This window comes from Mesoplodon mirus (genome assembly GCF_964341445.2).
Source record: "Mesoplodon mirus genome assembly, chromosome: 4".
NCBI classification, from domain to species: Eukaryota; Metazoa; Chordata; class Mammalia; order Artiodactyla; family Ziphiidae; genus Mesoplodon; species Mesoplodon mirus.
The window spans coordinates 54,145,431-54,159,286 of NC_138979.1; the positions used below are offsets into that span (position 1 = coordinate 54,145,431).

At 37.5% G+C, this 13,856-nt stretch overlaps 1 protein-coding gene across 1 annotated transcript in view; it reads right to left on the minus strand.

The window, feature by feature from the left end:
• The window catches only part of HERC1 (HECT and RLD domain containing E3 ubiquitin protein ligase family member 1), a 213,134-nt gene that overhangs the window by 163,963 nt on the left and 35,315 nt on the right, over positions 1-13,856 (minus strand). The window contains exon 2 of the mRNA XM_082617315.1: positions 4,532-5,487. Within this exon, the coding sequence (XP_082473441.1) occupies positions 4,532-5,461 (930 nt within the window). The 5' untranslated portion in view covers positions 5,462-5,487. The remainder of the gene's footprint in view (positions 1-4,531; positions 5,488-13,856) is intronic.

Genomic DNA, 13,856 nt, shown 5'->3' on the forward strand with positions numbered 1-13,856 from the left:
AAGCAGATAAGAAACAACAGCAGCTTGCCATACCTTTCTAGGAGCTGGCACCAGGCCGGTAATAATTCCTTTTTTATGCCTTTCTACAGTATGAAGGAAAATGCTGAAAATAGCATAAGGTTTGCAGTGAGAGACCTGAGTTTAAATCCATGTTCCATCACTTACTGGCAATGTGACTTAAGGGTAAGTTTGCTTATCCTTAGACAGGAATAATTCCTCTATTATTTAGGGCTGTTGGGAAGAATAACTGAAATTATGCATAAAACATGCTTAGCATAGTTCTTAATACATAGTAAGAACTCAAAACTGGCATCAGTAATTATTATTTTGTATGATGTACATGGAGAAAGTAGAGAAAACACAGGGAGCCTTTAATAAACTCCTGCTAAATTTAAAAATACCAAACCAATTTTTAAAAAAATCCTTCAAACACTGTCTGCAGTGACTGTCAATGACTTCTGTTCTCCCCAAAAAGTCAATAGTTAAGGGTGAGACTAATCCAGCCCCAGTAAATTAGGATTAAAGATATCTTAAAAACCCATTCTGTATAGAATTCTTAATGTGTTTTGTAAACATACTGCACAATAGAAAAAGAGGGCTATACCTAGGCATTTTTAAAGAAATTACATTTTGGAAATGTGTAACTTCATACACTGCTAACATACCACAGGAAGTTCAAAGGTCCAAAGATAAATGGGAAATTAAAATAACATAAATGTGTGGTTTCACAGGTCTTCATTGAATTACCTTTCTCTTATTTACCTACCATCGAAAATAATGTAATACCTTTTCATTTTTTTCACACCTGTCTTTTTAAGAAAATCAGACAAGAACATTAAGACTTGATGGAGTACATTTCCTTACATTCTTGCTATCTGATTTTACTCTGCTTAAAACTGCTTCAGTGACCCCCACTGCCTACAGAATCAAGCTCAAAACCCCATAGCATGGGACACCTGGCCCTGCCCAGCTTGGCAGCCTCAGCTCATCCCATTCCAGCCCCAACACCCAGGAGCCTGCTCTCTCACACCTCAGTCACTTTGAGAATACTAATCCTCTCACCTGAAAACTTCTTCAGCCCCCTCACTCACACACCTCATGTCTGCAAGCAAACTCTTCTTACTTTTCAACTAAGCTCAGGCATCCTTCATTTTCTGCCCCTTCCCTTCTAGCCCTCCTCCTGTATCTCATCACCACCTCCCTGTGCAGACCTCTACTACAGCCCAGCATCATTAATATGACATGTCTGTGCATCTCTCTCCTTACACTGTGAGCTGGCTAATGGCATGGACGCTACAAAGCTTAGTCATCATTTTAACCCATAGCCTAACAGTATCTGGCACACAGTAAACACCTAGTGGCATCAAAGGCCAAAGGTGTTTTTATTGGTGTTTATTTTTTCAAAACTCAGGGATGTACAGTGACATTATTTCCCTACTCTTTATTTAAATATAAGTTAATGAGTATCTTGCATGCTTGCACTCAAACAGAATTACTATGTGCATGGGTAGAGGAGGTTAAGAATCACACATGTAAATACAATTTAAGGATTGAACTCATTTTTGTTGGGCCTTCTACCGGGTACTCAATTGATGGTTATGCGTCTCTCCCTCTAACTTCTAGCTTGGGGATACGTTTTGTCCCAGCTGTTCATGAGTAGAGAATCTTAAGACAGGGAAGATAAGGTCAGGACGGGATTCTTCCCCAGAATATATCCAGAATTCTGAGGAAAGCTATCCGGGGTACCCTCATGCCAAGAGAAAGTTACAACGTAGGGTACAGCCTAGGAGGGTAAGGAGGGAGGCAGAGGCCCCTTCTGCCTAGGTGTATTTGACATTTTGTCCAGAAATGAAAGAGGCCAAGTGGAGAGAAAATTGGAAATCCAGCAATAAAATAAGTTTATTATATTTTATATCTACTTTAAGGTAGGCCTTCATGGGAAAAAAAATAAGTCAATTTAACATAAACAGGGTAAAAGCTGCATATAGCTGTCAGAAAAAATGTGGGCTTTGCAGACAGACTATGGGTTGTAAGAATTAGCACAGTGCCTGGCCCATCAGTGCTTAAACAGGAGTATACATAATACTTTCAGTTCTTTTGCCAAATAGATGTGTAAATTTAGGATAATTGCCACAGTTTTCTTCATCCTTAAGATAAGGATAAATAATATCTACCTTACAGATTAACATGATAATTGAATAAGACACTGCTTATAAAAAGCACCTGGTAGGTAGAAGGCACTCAACCAAAGTTAGAGCTCTTCCTCCCTTATTCCAGGTACTGGGAAGCAGTAAGTAGAATCCAAAAAATGAATGGGATGGTTTACTATAGGTTAATTAAGTGAATATTAAAACACATTATATAGGTAGTAAATATATTTACTGTAAAGATTTCTTAAGGTTATAGAGCCAATTTAAACTTACAGCCAAATATGCATACAAACCAATTTCCAACATGCTAAAAGACAATGGGCTAAACAGATAATGAGAAAAGCAATTTAGTTTCTTGGGGCACCCTCTTCCCACTAAGGAGCAATATTGCAGGATAAGGCCTTTGAGGGTAAGGTGAGGAAGAGGCTTCTGACTCAGGGTATTTACCATTTTGGTTAAAGAGGAAACATACCATGGGCAAGCATTCGATCATATAAGTAGACTGCACAATAATTAACATCTTTTCTTTGTAACAAAGGCAATGCAAAATAAACAGACTGTAAAATGAAGAATTAAGTAACTCCTCACAGAAATATTAACATGTGACCATGAATAGATACCTTATTTTAGGTCACCAAATGGCATCGCATATTTGAAAATGGTATAAATTTAGAGGATGTTACCAGAAAGTATTAAGAATTGGAAAATAAAATGAGAAAAACAGATATGCAAGTGAATAAGTTTAAATATTGAATAAGAAACCACAAGAGGCCTAATTGCCTTTCATAGCTGTTACTTCAAACCTTTCTTACTTAGATCATTGCATCTCTGGCTCTAGATTTCTACTTCAGGTAAAGATCATAGGGCCCTTGTCAACACTGCAGATTCTGAACAAAGCACCACATGCTTTTCTAGTTTAAATTTTATTTAACATTAAGGAATTCAAATTTTCATAGATCTCATGATCTAAAATCTCCAAGTACTTGCTTACGATAAAATTATTTGTAATAAAATGACCCAATATTTACCATTCAGTTCACAAGTACAAAATGTAAGCCAGGTGAAAATTTAAATGCCCTGGTTTGAAAATAAATTCAACATAATTGTTTTTTTATGAAACATTCCTGTCAATCCAACAGCTTTCCACTTTTTTTGGGGGGGGGGTTGTGAAACATACATACATAATTTACAAGTGGCATTTTTAATTATTTAAACTTAATAAATTTGTTAATTGATATTTGGTAATAAAGGATACCAAAAATGCTGATCAATGTAACTCAACTGAAATTAAATCAATTTATGTTTCAATCTTTATATTCCAAATTTGTATTCTTTTTTTAAATTTAATTTTATTTTTTTAAACAGTAGGTTCTTATAAGTTATCCATTTTATACATATGTCAATCCCAATCTCCCAGTTCATTGCACCACCACCACCCCCCTTGGTGTCCATACGTTTGTTCTCTACATCTGTGTCTCTAATTTCTGCCCTGCAAACCGGTTCATCTGTTATTTCAAACTTTTATTCTTAGTTTTCACAAAAGCATTAAATTTCAATCTCAGAAATTCTTGAAATTGATCATACTGCACTATATTTTACTGTTTATTCTTTAATACGGTATCTAAAGTTAGTTCCTTTATGATAGTCAAGCAATTACGTTCCTTCATGAACAAGACATTCATTACAGATCTAGTATATCAGTTCATTACTCCCCTCCATTCAGGTCTCTGCTCAAATGTCCCAATTCAGAGACTCCCCTGACCACATTAACTAAAATACCACACCTTTCCCCTCCCCAGTCTCTGCTTGAACCCATCATTTTGTATTCCCTTTCCCTCCCTTATTTTAATTCTTAGAACTTAACACTACCTAAAATTTATATTTATTGTCTGATTCCCCTACTAGGCTGTTAGCTCCAAGAAACTCTGTTTTTCTCTACTGTATCCTTAGGGCCTAGAATAATACTTAGTACATAGTAAATGTTTAATAAAAATTGAGAAGGACAAAATTAGAGATTTTTTTCAAAAGATCTCCACACTTACTAGCCAAGGCCCCTCATTTTACATATGAGTTTACTAAAACACAGAGAAGTAAGATGACTTTCCCAAGTTCACACAGGAAGCCATAAAACTTAAACCTACAATCCTAACTCCTGATCCGGTGGTCTTAACACTATACAACTAGCCTATCCTTGAATTACATATTCACATCAACACATATAAAAGTTTCTTTACTCAAAGTATATAAAATATTTAACTAACCTAACAATCACCAGTAGAATTCTCAAATCATTCGCTATTACCATCAATTCATTAAAAGCTGGTTGACATTTCCCAAAATTGTTAGATAAGAATCTTAAAGTTGAGATTTATCATACGTACCAAAGAACGTCTCATCTGCATTAATATAGTCATAAAGCAGTCAAAGCTGATCATCCCTTCCTGGCTTGATAGTAGCTTGCTTTTCTCCATGGAATTTACAACTGCTGAAGCCCCTAAGGCCATTTCTATCCATTCAAGGAGATACCGCAAAGAACCTCGCTGAGCAGCTAAACCAAGCAGCAACTCAGAAGCTAATCTACGACCTAAAGTGTCTGCTCCAGAATTGGGAATAGTTACTCCTTTAAGAAATGTTGTTACTTGTGATAAGCAATCCAAGCCCATTGGTGGAATCTTGCTTTCATTTGCTAAAGATAATGGTGGCAAAGAGCTCACAACTTCAATTGCAGTATGAATAACGTCATTGCAAAGACTGAGACCAGGTCCTGACACAGGCATCATCCAACTTTGTCTCAGAAGTGCAAATAATAAACTTAGACCAGTTCGAACACCCATTTCTATAAGTGCATCAGTGCTTGACCGGGGACGTTCACTAACAGAATGGACATCTGCCGAACCAGAGCTGCTCTCCGGAGAATGCTGCTGCTGTTTCACTTTGCCTTTATCATGGTATTTATTAGAAAGTGCATAGAAGACACGCTGGAGTACAAGCAATCGTTTTCGAAGTGCCCCAGCAAATGGGGAATCTGAACATACCATCTTCGCTAGTGCTAGCTGACTGCTAAGAAGGGCATCCAAATAGTGGTCCTGTTCATCACTTGAAAGAGACTCACGTTCAAAGTCTGGCAACTGTGGTCCTTTGAGGCACAAAACTTGTTGGGGCAAAGGTACTACTTCCTTATTGCTGACCAGTTTAGAATATAGAACAGAAACCCCCTCTCTGGTAGCAATAGATTCACTGTCCTCTGTAATCCAGGAGCTGTTGAGGTGTTCAAGCCATTTCAGTTTCACTGGTGGAACCATAGTTGCCATTTTGATTTACTCTTCAGCCATTAGTTCTATAAAGGGAGAAGAAAAAGGAGTCAAGTTTCTGAACTTCCATCATATATTATAATTAGTGATTTCAAACTGGTGAAACACAAAGTCTGGACTTCAGTTAACAGTAACATATCAATGTTAGTATTTCAGCTTCAATAAATGTACCATGGTTATTTAAGACATTAATATTAGGGAGCAACGGGTGCAGGGCATACGGGAACTCTGTACTATCTCTGCAACTTTTATATAAGTCTAAAATTATCCCAAAATAAAAAGTTTATTTTAAAAATTAGTGATTTATGTCACTTTTCTCTTCAGGTTCTGGTCCCACTGTCAGTATTAACAGTGGGTTCTACATGATGATGGACCCCAAATTTGTATCTCCAGGCTTCTCCTCTGAATTCCAAACTCATATATGTAATTGTCCACTTGACCTCTCTATATATAGACACCTCATAGGCATCTCAAACTTATACTCAAAATTGAATTCCTAATCCAACATTTCCACCACACCCACCCAAACCTGTTCCTCCTGCAGAACTCCTCACTTCAATAAATCGCAACTGTATCCTTCTATTTCCTTTGGCTAAAAACCTTGAGAGTCATCATTGACTCCTCCCTCTCTTACACTCCAAATTCAATTAGTCAACTCTACTCTCAAAATATAGCCAGAATCCAAACAGTTCTCATACCCCTCCATTGCTGAAACCCTGGTCTAAGCCATCATCTCTTGGATCACTGAAGAAGCTTTCTTACTGATCTCCCTGACTGTATTGAGGAGCTGCAGTGACTCCAAAAGGGCAGGAATGTTTTTGTATATTTTGTTTACTGCTGTATTTGGGCACACAGTAAATGCTCAGTAAGTATTTGCTGACAAAAAGTACTTAAAAACTAAGTTTGCTGGGATAAAATATTCACAAGACATATATCGTGCAAAGGACTATCATCCAAGATACATTAAGAACTCCTACAACTCAATAATAAGACAACCTAATTTTTTAAATGGTCAGAAAAGTTGTGAACAAAACGTCATCAAAGATATGTGACTGGCCAATAAGCACAAGAAAAGTGCTCAACATCATTATTCATCAGAAAAATGCCAATTAAAAACACAAAGAGATACTAATACACACCCAGGATTACAATTAGTAAGGCTGACAATACCAAATGTTAAGCAAGGATGCAGCACAACCAGAACTCTAACAAACCATTTGTAGAAATGTAAAATTGAACAGCCACCTTAGAAAGACATCTGGTAGCTTCTTATAAAACTAAATATATACCTACTCAATGACTCAACAATTCCTCTCCTACAGATTCGCCCAGAAGAAAACATATCTCCACAGAAAGACTTAACGCCAAATAGTAGTTGCCCCTAGAAGGTGAGGGCATGAATAGACTGGGAAGGGCATGAGGGAACTTCCTGAGGTGATGGTAATGCTGGATTACCAAGCCTTATACATTTGTCAAAACTCAGTGAATATACATTTAAGATTTTTACATGTCACTGCATGTAAATTTTACCTAAATAAATACTGAATTCCAGTTGATACATATATTGAAGTATATTTAGGGGGAAGTATACTGATATGTGTAATTTACATTGAAATAAATCAAATAATAAGATGCACTGATGTGTGTGTGTATAAAGATATATATATGCATATACATACACACATACATATGGACAGATATGTGATAAAACAAGTATAATAAAATATTAATGGCAGAATCTCAGTGGTGAAGTATATATGCCTGTTCATTTTTAAATCTTTCAACTTTGCTGTATGTTTGAAAATTTTCACCATAAAATATTGCTGGGGAGTTGGGACTAACTCCTGCTTTTCAAGCAAGTTCCCAGAATGGTAGTCATAACAGTTGGTGGTAGAGAAAGATCCTCACATAATGAAGGGCATTTTATTTTCATGATATAGGTAGCTCTTAAAAAAATAGCTCCAGTGATAGAGACTGCAGGCTAATTAAAAGGAGTTTCCTACTTCCAAACATGCCCTGTTAAATTCTAAATATAAAATCTAATGGTATTTCTTCCCTTTTCAAGCTTATGATTACTATGCTTAATTTAACTTCAATAGATACTTGGAAAGTATGTACTTGGGAGAGGGAAAATAAAACCATAAGCCTCCTCCCACTTCATTCGGCTAAGTATTTACTAAACATTGTGCAGAGGATATAAAAGTACCTTATTTACCTCCATCCCTGCAAGCCAGAGGTAATTCTGCTCTTTTTATTTCTGCTAGTTTGATTGCTATAAAGGAATATGTTGTTATTCTAATTTGAATCTCCCTGATTACTAACACCTGAACAGCACATGGATATTGGTCATTTGGACACACTCTTCTGGGAAATGCTTATTCATGTCCTTCTAGTCACATATTTTTCTACTGGGTTATTTTTCTTGTCAATTTGTAAAGTTTTTGTATTTTATCATTGTCCTCAGCACTGCAAATATTTCTTCTAAATCTATCTTTTGCATACATACACATCCTTTCTTTATGGCTCCTGCTTTCCATTCTTGGTTAAAAGAGCACCCCAACATCCCCATGCCCTTACACATGAACTCTAGATTATACAGGTATTCACCTAGATTTTCTTGAAGTATTTTTGATTATTTTACACGAGTCTTTAAATGAATTTTATATTCATCTGAACTTTTAATTAAGTTCTGCATGGTGTAAAATTAGATTCCAATTTTATTGTTTCCAGGTGGATGGCTAATTATGCCACCACCATTTATTAAGTCATCCAAGACTTCCAAGACAGCTGAGGACAATGGCAGCTGCATAATTATCTCCCCAAATTTTTTCCCAAACAATAAGGAAAAATAAATTCTACATAAAACCACACCCACAGAATAATTTGAAGATATAGAATGACAAAACTGCAAATTAACTGTAAAAAAAGCAATATCATCAATCCCAGTGCACACACTCTCAGCTCCAAGAGCCACAAGGTTTTGTGCAAGCAGAAGCAGACTAAGAAAATCTGTAGAAAAGAGAGAAGAGGAAGGATAGTGAAGGAGCCTAAAGGTGATTTGGAATGACTGCCAGAAAGATTAAATCCACACTAAATCTTAAAATACTGAACAAAAATGTCCAGGCAGATCAGAGCACAGACTACAAGGAAGAGATTTCAAAGTACATTTAATTTAAAGAGTCAGGCATGATTTAAAGAAGCAGGTACAATTTAAAAAGACAGGTATGATTTATATGAGCATTCCTTGAAATGCAGAGAGGAGAAAAAAGATAAAAAAGGGGGCTTCCCTGGTGGCTCAGTGGTTGAGAGTCCGCCTGCCGATGCAGGGGACGCGGGTTCGTGCCCCGGTCCGGGAAGATCCCACATGCCGCGGAGCGGCTGGGCCCGTGAGCCATGGCCGCTGAGCCTGTGCGTCCAGAGCCTGTGCCCCACAATGGGAGAGGCCGCAACAGTGAGAGGCCCGCGTACCGCAAAAAAAAAAAAAAAAAAAAAAAAAAGATAAAAAAGAAGAGAGAAGCATTCTTTGGCAACTGGGTGGTAAAGGGTAAAAGAAAAAAAAGGAGGGGGGGAATGTTTAGGGTTCTGCAAGACAAAAGAGAACCATAAAATTGGAGATATAACAAAGCTTCTCTCAAGCAAAAGAAACAAAGCACGAAAAAAAAATCCTTTGAAGTACTTGGACTTTGCTATATAGAGAGAAGAGGGTGCCATTAAATGAGGAATATTATTAAAAAAACCCAATACCATAAAAATGAACAAGAAAAAAGTCCACAGGGAACTACTGCAGAAAATCAGTAAAGTTCACATACATCAACTGATGGAAATCTTCCTGATAACAAGAAAGCATAAGTAAATAAAAGTTAACAATCCGGGCTTCCCTGGTGGCGCAGTGGCTGGGAGTCCGCCTGCCGATGCAGGGGACACGGGTTCGTGCCCCGGTCCAGGAGGATCCCACATGCCGCGGAGCGGCTGGGCCCATGAGCCATGGCCGTTGAGCCTGCACGTCCGGAGCCTGTGCTCTGCAACGGGAGAGGCCACAGCAGTGAGAGGCCCGCAAATGCCCCCCCGAAAAAAGTTAACAATCCAAGCAAAATTAAACACACAAACATTTGAGGATATTAAAAAAAACCTTGAATCAGAAATTCAAAAACTAAAAGCAGAAAAAGACCACATAAATAATTAAATAAAGTTTTTAAAGTTTCTGAAAAGGGAAGGGACAGGGAAGGAAGAAAGGGAAAAAAAAGGAAAAGAGTTGACTGAACTCAAGAAAGAAATGGAAGAAAAAGACAAAATTCTCAGAAATGAAGAATGAATTATAAACTGTCCAAGGAAGGGTAGACTCAAATAAAAAGTTAGCAAAGGGCAATTAAAGGCTGGAGCAGGGAAACAACTATGAGAATTAAAATCACACACACACACACACATCAGTGAAAGTAGTGGAAAGAGAAGACAAGCAAAGAAGGGCAAGTATTTGTACTACTGGATTACCTGAAAAAGTAGAACAAAAAAGCAACAAAGAGCTGATTTTAAAGCTACCAGCCAAGAAAACTTGCCAGAAATAGAAAAAAAAATTTTTTGAATCAATACAATAAGGGTTCACAAGGTACCTGGGAAATTAAGCAAGAACAACCAACTCTAAGACATTGGCCTTGTAAATTCAAGGATTTAGATAAAACCCTCAAGACCTCCAGGCAAAAAGATCAAATAACTTAAAAAGGTAAAAGAATTAGACTGGCATTGACATTTTAAAACCAATCAAATAAACAGCATAGCAACAGCTTTTATAACGCAAAAACTACAGGGGGTGCAAGGAAACATAGACAGAAACACACAAATAATGGGAGACTTTAATATACCATTCCCAGTACAAGACAGATCAAGTGGACAAAAATATGTAAGGAAACAGAAGACCTAAACAACAGAATAATTTACTCTTTTTGCATTACCAGGATCTATTTCTGATTCTCTGTTTTGGTCCACTTGTCCATTCTTATGCCAATAGTGACTTGATTACAGTGGCTTTATAAATATTCTGATGGCTGGTAAGGCAAGTCCCTAACCTTAAGATTATTTCATGCAATTACATGCTACCTCTCCCAAGGTAGCATGTTCTAATTTGAACTTCATTAAATATATATTTTAATGTTCAGAAAATAGATATTTCTATGATAATTTGTCCACCTAAGAACATAGTATGCCTTTCTATTTTGATCCGATCTTATTTTAGATTTTCTTCATCTAAGTCCTATGCCTTTCTTGATAAACTGTTTCTTGAGTATTTTTGATTTTGTGGCTACTATGAATGGAATTTCCCAATTTCCTTTCCTGGATAATTATTGCTATCCAGCCATCTGGGTACATTCGTACACTTTTCCAAGTTATGCAAGGATAGAGATGAATCAAAGAAACATAAACCATATAACAAAGGGTCAGAAAATGAAGAAAGCAAAGAAGTATTCAAGATAAAACAGAAAAAAAGGTCAACAATAAGACTAAGCATATCTACTCATCACTATCAGCAAAACTCATCTGTTAAAACCAAAGACAAGGCTTTCCTGGTGGCACAGTGGTTGGGAATCCACCTGCCAATGCAGGGGACACAGGTTCGAGTCTTGGTCCAGGAAGATCCCACGTGCCGCGGAGCAACTAAGCCTGTGTGCCGCAACTACCGAGTCTGCACTCTAGAGCCCACAAGCCACAACTACTGAAACCCGCGCGCCTAGAGCCTGTGCTCCACAACAAAAGAAGCCACTGCGCTGAGAAGCCCGCACACCACAACAAGGAGTAGCCCCCACTCGCTGCAACTAGAGAAAGCCCACACGCAGCAATGAAGACCCAACACAGCCAAAAATAAATAAATAAATAAATAAATATTTAAAGCCTGCTACAAAGCTACAATAATCAAAACAGTGTGGTACTGGCATATAGAACAATGGAATAGAATAGAGAGCCCAGAAATAAACCCTCACATATACGGTCAAATGATTTTTGACAAGAGCTCCAAGACATTCAGTGGGAAAAGGACAGTCTGTTCAACAAATGGTGCTCAGAAAACTGAATATCCACATGCAAAAGAATGAAACTGAACCCTTTCCTCACACCATATATAAAAATTAACTCAAAATGGATCAAAGACCTAATGTAAGACTGAAAACTCTTAGAAGAAAACATAGGGCAAAGCTTCAGGACATTGGATTTAGCACTGATTTCTTAGATATGACACCAGAGGCACAGGCAACAACAACAAAAAAATAGACAAAGTTGACTTCATGAAAATTTTTAAATTTTGTGCATCAAAAGACAGTAGTAATGGAGTAAAAAGGCAACCCACAGAATGGAAGAAAATATCTGCAAATCATATATCTGATAAGGGATTAACAGCCAAGATATAGAGAACTTCTTAAAAACAAAAACAAAAACAAAAAAACAAAAAAACCAACCCAATTCAAAATGGGCAAAGGACTTGAATAGACATTCCTCCAAAGAAGATATACAAACGGACAATAAGCAAATGAAAAAAAGGTCAACATCACTAATCATTAGAGAAAGGCAAATCAAAACTACAATGAGATACCACCTCACATCCATTAGGATAGCTTACCAAAAAAAAAAAACCAGAAAAAAAATGTTGGCAAAGATGTGGAGAAACTGGCACCCTTGCGCACTGTTGGCAGGAGTGTAAAATGGTACAGGGGCTGTGGAAAACAGTATGGCATTCCTCAAAAAATTCAAACAAAATTACCATATGATTCAGCAATTCCACTTCTGGGTTTATACCCAAAAGAATTGAAAGCAGGGTCTTAAGAGATACTTGTAAACACATGTTCATAGCATCATTATTCACAAAAGCTAAAAGACAGAAGCAACCCAAGTATCCATCAACAGGTGAATGGATAAATAAAACACGGTATTAACCATACAGTGGGATATTATTCAGCCTTAAAAAGGAAGGAAATTCTGACACATACTACAACATGAATGAACCTGGAGGATGTTATGCTAAGTGAAATAATCCAGTCACAAAATGACAAATACTACATGATTCCACTCATATGATGTACTTAAGAGTATACAGTCAAAATCACAGAGACAGAAAATAGAATGGTGTTTGCCAGGGGCTTGGAGGAAGGGGGATAAGTAGTTATTGCTTAATGGGAATAGTTTCAGTTTTTATAAGATAAAAATAGTTACGGAGATGGACAACAATGGTAGCTGTACATCATGAATGTATTTAATACCACTGAACTGTACACTTAAAAATGGTTAAGATGGTAAATATGATGTTATATTTATCTTACCAAATACACAATTTTTTTTTTGAAAAAAGTAAAAGGCACGTTGCATGGGGGGTGGGTGGGGGGAAGGATGCTATGAAACCAAGGCCCAGACCAACAGCCCAGAAAAGTAAAAAGTCTGCTTCACCGTTATTAAGAGAACAAAGAAATTGGTCATCCTTGGTCTGGGAGTAGACCTTCAGAGTAAAGCTATGCAAGTAGTACAAAGAAGCAGGAGGTTCCAGGAGGAATTGGCCATCCATAGTTTAGGAAACCAGAATGTATCAAGGATAACTAGTAATGCAGTACTACAGTCAATAAAGTGTGTGTTGGGTTGAACAAAACTCATCAAAGAAAAACATTAAGAATGCTCACCTTTTCCCACAACACCAGCTAATTCATGCTACTTCGTGGTTGGTTTGTTTCTCCTATTGTAGGCAAGATTTACCCTTTTTTATCTTGGAACTTTCACATATCCTAGCATGCATACTTTTGCACTTGTGTATCATCCCTTAAAAAGCTCTCAGATCTATCCAGATATCTCCATTTTCACTGCCACAACCCTCATCTAAGTTACAATCATCTCTCATCTGGACCACCAAAATAATCTCTTAATCCTCCTTTGCCTCCCTAGCCAGAGTAGGGCTTTAAAAAACAAACCTGATTGTGTCCCTCCCCTGCTTTAAAATCCTTTGGAATATGTCATCTGAGATTTGCTTCAAAATAATACAAGAGGCAAGGAAAGTGGATCGGAGCATGTGGTATGATAGGAGACAGATATTTGATCTTTGTCCAGTTCAGGCACATAGCTCCTAAAACCCTTGGAATCACTGGAGTGATAAGTACCTTTTGCATGCTTACTAGATGACTGGTGACTGGGGGCCCCTAGATAGTTTCAGGATCGGGGCAGGTCCTCAGAAATCGAAGCCATCATTAGAGTTGGAACTTTCAGTCCCCAACCCCAACCTCCCAGGAGGGGAGAGGGGGTGGAGATTGAGTTAAATCACCAATGGGCCAATGCTTTAATCAATGATGCTGAATTAATGAAACCTCCATAAAAACCCTTGAATGACAGAGTTTGGAGAGCTTCCAATATGCTCAAGGAAGGCATGGAAGCTCTT